The sequence below is a fragment of the Sprattus sprattus genome, assembly GCF_963457725.1.
Source record: "Sprattus sprattus genome assembly, chromosome: 2".
Lineage (NCBI taxonomy): Eukaryota > Metazoa > Chordata > Actinopteri > Clupeiformes > Clupeidae > Sprattus > Sprattus sprattus.
This window is the reverse complement of record NC_137921.1, coordinates 498,004-499,872: the sequence shown is the minus strand read 5'-3', so window position 1 is coordinate 499,872 and position 1,869 is coordinate 498,004. Positions and strand designations below refer to the sequence as shown.

Here is a 1,869-nt window from a genome sequence, read left to right as displayed (position 1 = left end):
GTGAACTCGCAACATGGAGTTCCTCACGTGACACGATAGTTCCTCTGAATAGGCCTGTGCTGAAGTCATTACACTAATACAAATGTAAAACAGAATTTAATCGTGAAAAATTTGCTTCGGGTTTAATAGTGGACATTTTTGATAAATAGATGTTTAATTTATAAATTGATTTTCATTTGATAAATAGATTTTTGATTGATTTTCCTCAGCTCAGCAATGCTTAGCTATAGAGTGCGAGATGACGAACTGTTTGCCCTGGAACCACATTAGTCCGCTGAAGGTGACGAGACTGGACACAGGCCACTACTACAAGCACTACTAAATTGCTTAACGCAACACCATTAGCAATATTATAGTGAAGGGATATTTACAAAAACTCTCCATGTACCCAGTGGTGTAGTCCAGGGTATACGCAGGTATACGGAGTATACCCACTTATTTTTCAGTCAGCATTGAGTATACCCACTTCTCAAAACAGGGTGTTTATCCTGTGCTGTATGGGCTGCTTAAAAATAAATAAGAGTATACCCACTTCTCCAAGGACCACTACTTCACTGCATGTACCCATGCACAGTTAAATTCACTCGGTCTGATAACGTCTAAAAATGGGCAATCTAAGGCGAACTACACACTCTTACATTTCAGCAGATATGCCATAATCTGTCCGATGTGCGTCCCGTACAGTGGGCGGTTCCGAGGCCCTCCCGTTAGTCCCGTTAACTACCGGATTGCACAGTCTGAACTACACCCACCGATTACTGCGATACCACTCAAAGTTCACACAAGAGCTTCGTATAACTCATTACATAACATGACCAATACATTCTCTCCATCTCTCCATCTCTCCATCTCTCTATCTCTCTCCTCCTCCTCCTCCTCCTCTTTCTCTCTCTCTCTCTCTCTCTCATCCTCTCTCTCTTCTAATGCGTGCCAAAAACACTCTGATTCACGCGCTCTCCATGCGTGCACGATTTAATCTGACGTTGTTCACAGGACAGGCAGCGCGCGCAGAGAGGGATTACTCTGAATCAGAGCGTTTCGAAGGTTTTTCAGAACGAGAGCATTTCTCCCCCTCTCCTCTCGCTCTCACACTCCCTCTCTCTCTATCTCTCTCCCCCCTCCCCTCTCCCTCCCTCCCTATCTCTCTCTCTCCCTTCCTCCCTCCCTCGCTCGCTCGCTCGCTCGCTCTGTCTCTCTCGCGCGCGCTTTCGCCCTTGTTCGCTCGCTCGCTCAGCATCATCTCCTCTCCTACACGGGATAGGAACAGCGGACTGTAGCGCGCAGCAGTATGGGTCAGCCTACCTGCTTACTTTATTTTCATTTTTGTTCCCTAAGTATGGGGCCATAGTCGTGTTGTTGTCGTAACCGTTGGTCGTATTTCAACCGAATCTGGAGAAAGTTTTCAGTCCGAAGACATGGAGACGGTCACTTTTGTCTTCGCGACCACAGTGCTCCTCTTCGCCGGAGGGAACCGAGTCGCCAGGTAACGCCGGACATCCTGTCCTCCTGCACACCTGTGTGGGAGACGCATGACCATCTTCACAGACTAACACAGACTTGCAACTAATATTGTTATATTTTTTTTAATGAATGTAGGTTTGCTGTTATTGCGCATAAACGGCAGATCGGTACTCTCTGCTTTGGTTCCGTTTGTAGGTCAGGTGCTTCAACGTTCTATTCCCCCCCCCCCCCCCCCCCCCCCCCATCTCAGCATTCGACATTGTACTCTAACGATTTCTCTATATGCCTTTCAAAGGTTATAAGGTTCGGTTTTAAATCAGGATGTGAATAATTCTGAATGATTGTACTGTGAGAATACATCCTGTACAATTAAACCAAGGGAGAGATAAGATTCCTCTCCGTATCTGT

General features: G+C 46.3%; 1 protein-coding gene across 1 annotated transcript in view; it reads left to right on the top strand.

The window, feature by feature from the left end:
- Window positions 1–1,415: 1,415 nt before the first annotated feature.
- gabrd (gamma-aminobutyric acid type A receptor subunit delta) overlaps window positions 1,416–1,869 on the top strand; it is a gene marked incomplete at both ends in the record, with an annotated part of 30,906 nt that continues 30,452 nt past the window's right edge. Inside the window, 1 exon segment of the mRNA XM_080833732.1 lies at window positions 1,416–1,483. Within this exon segment, the coding sequence (XP_080689858.1) occupies window positions 1,416–1,483 (68 nt within the window).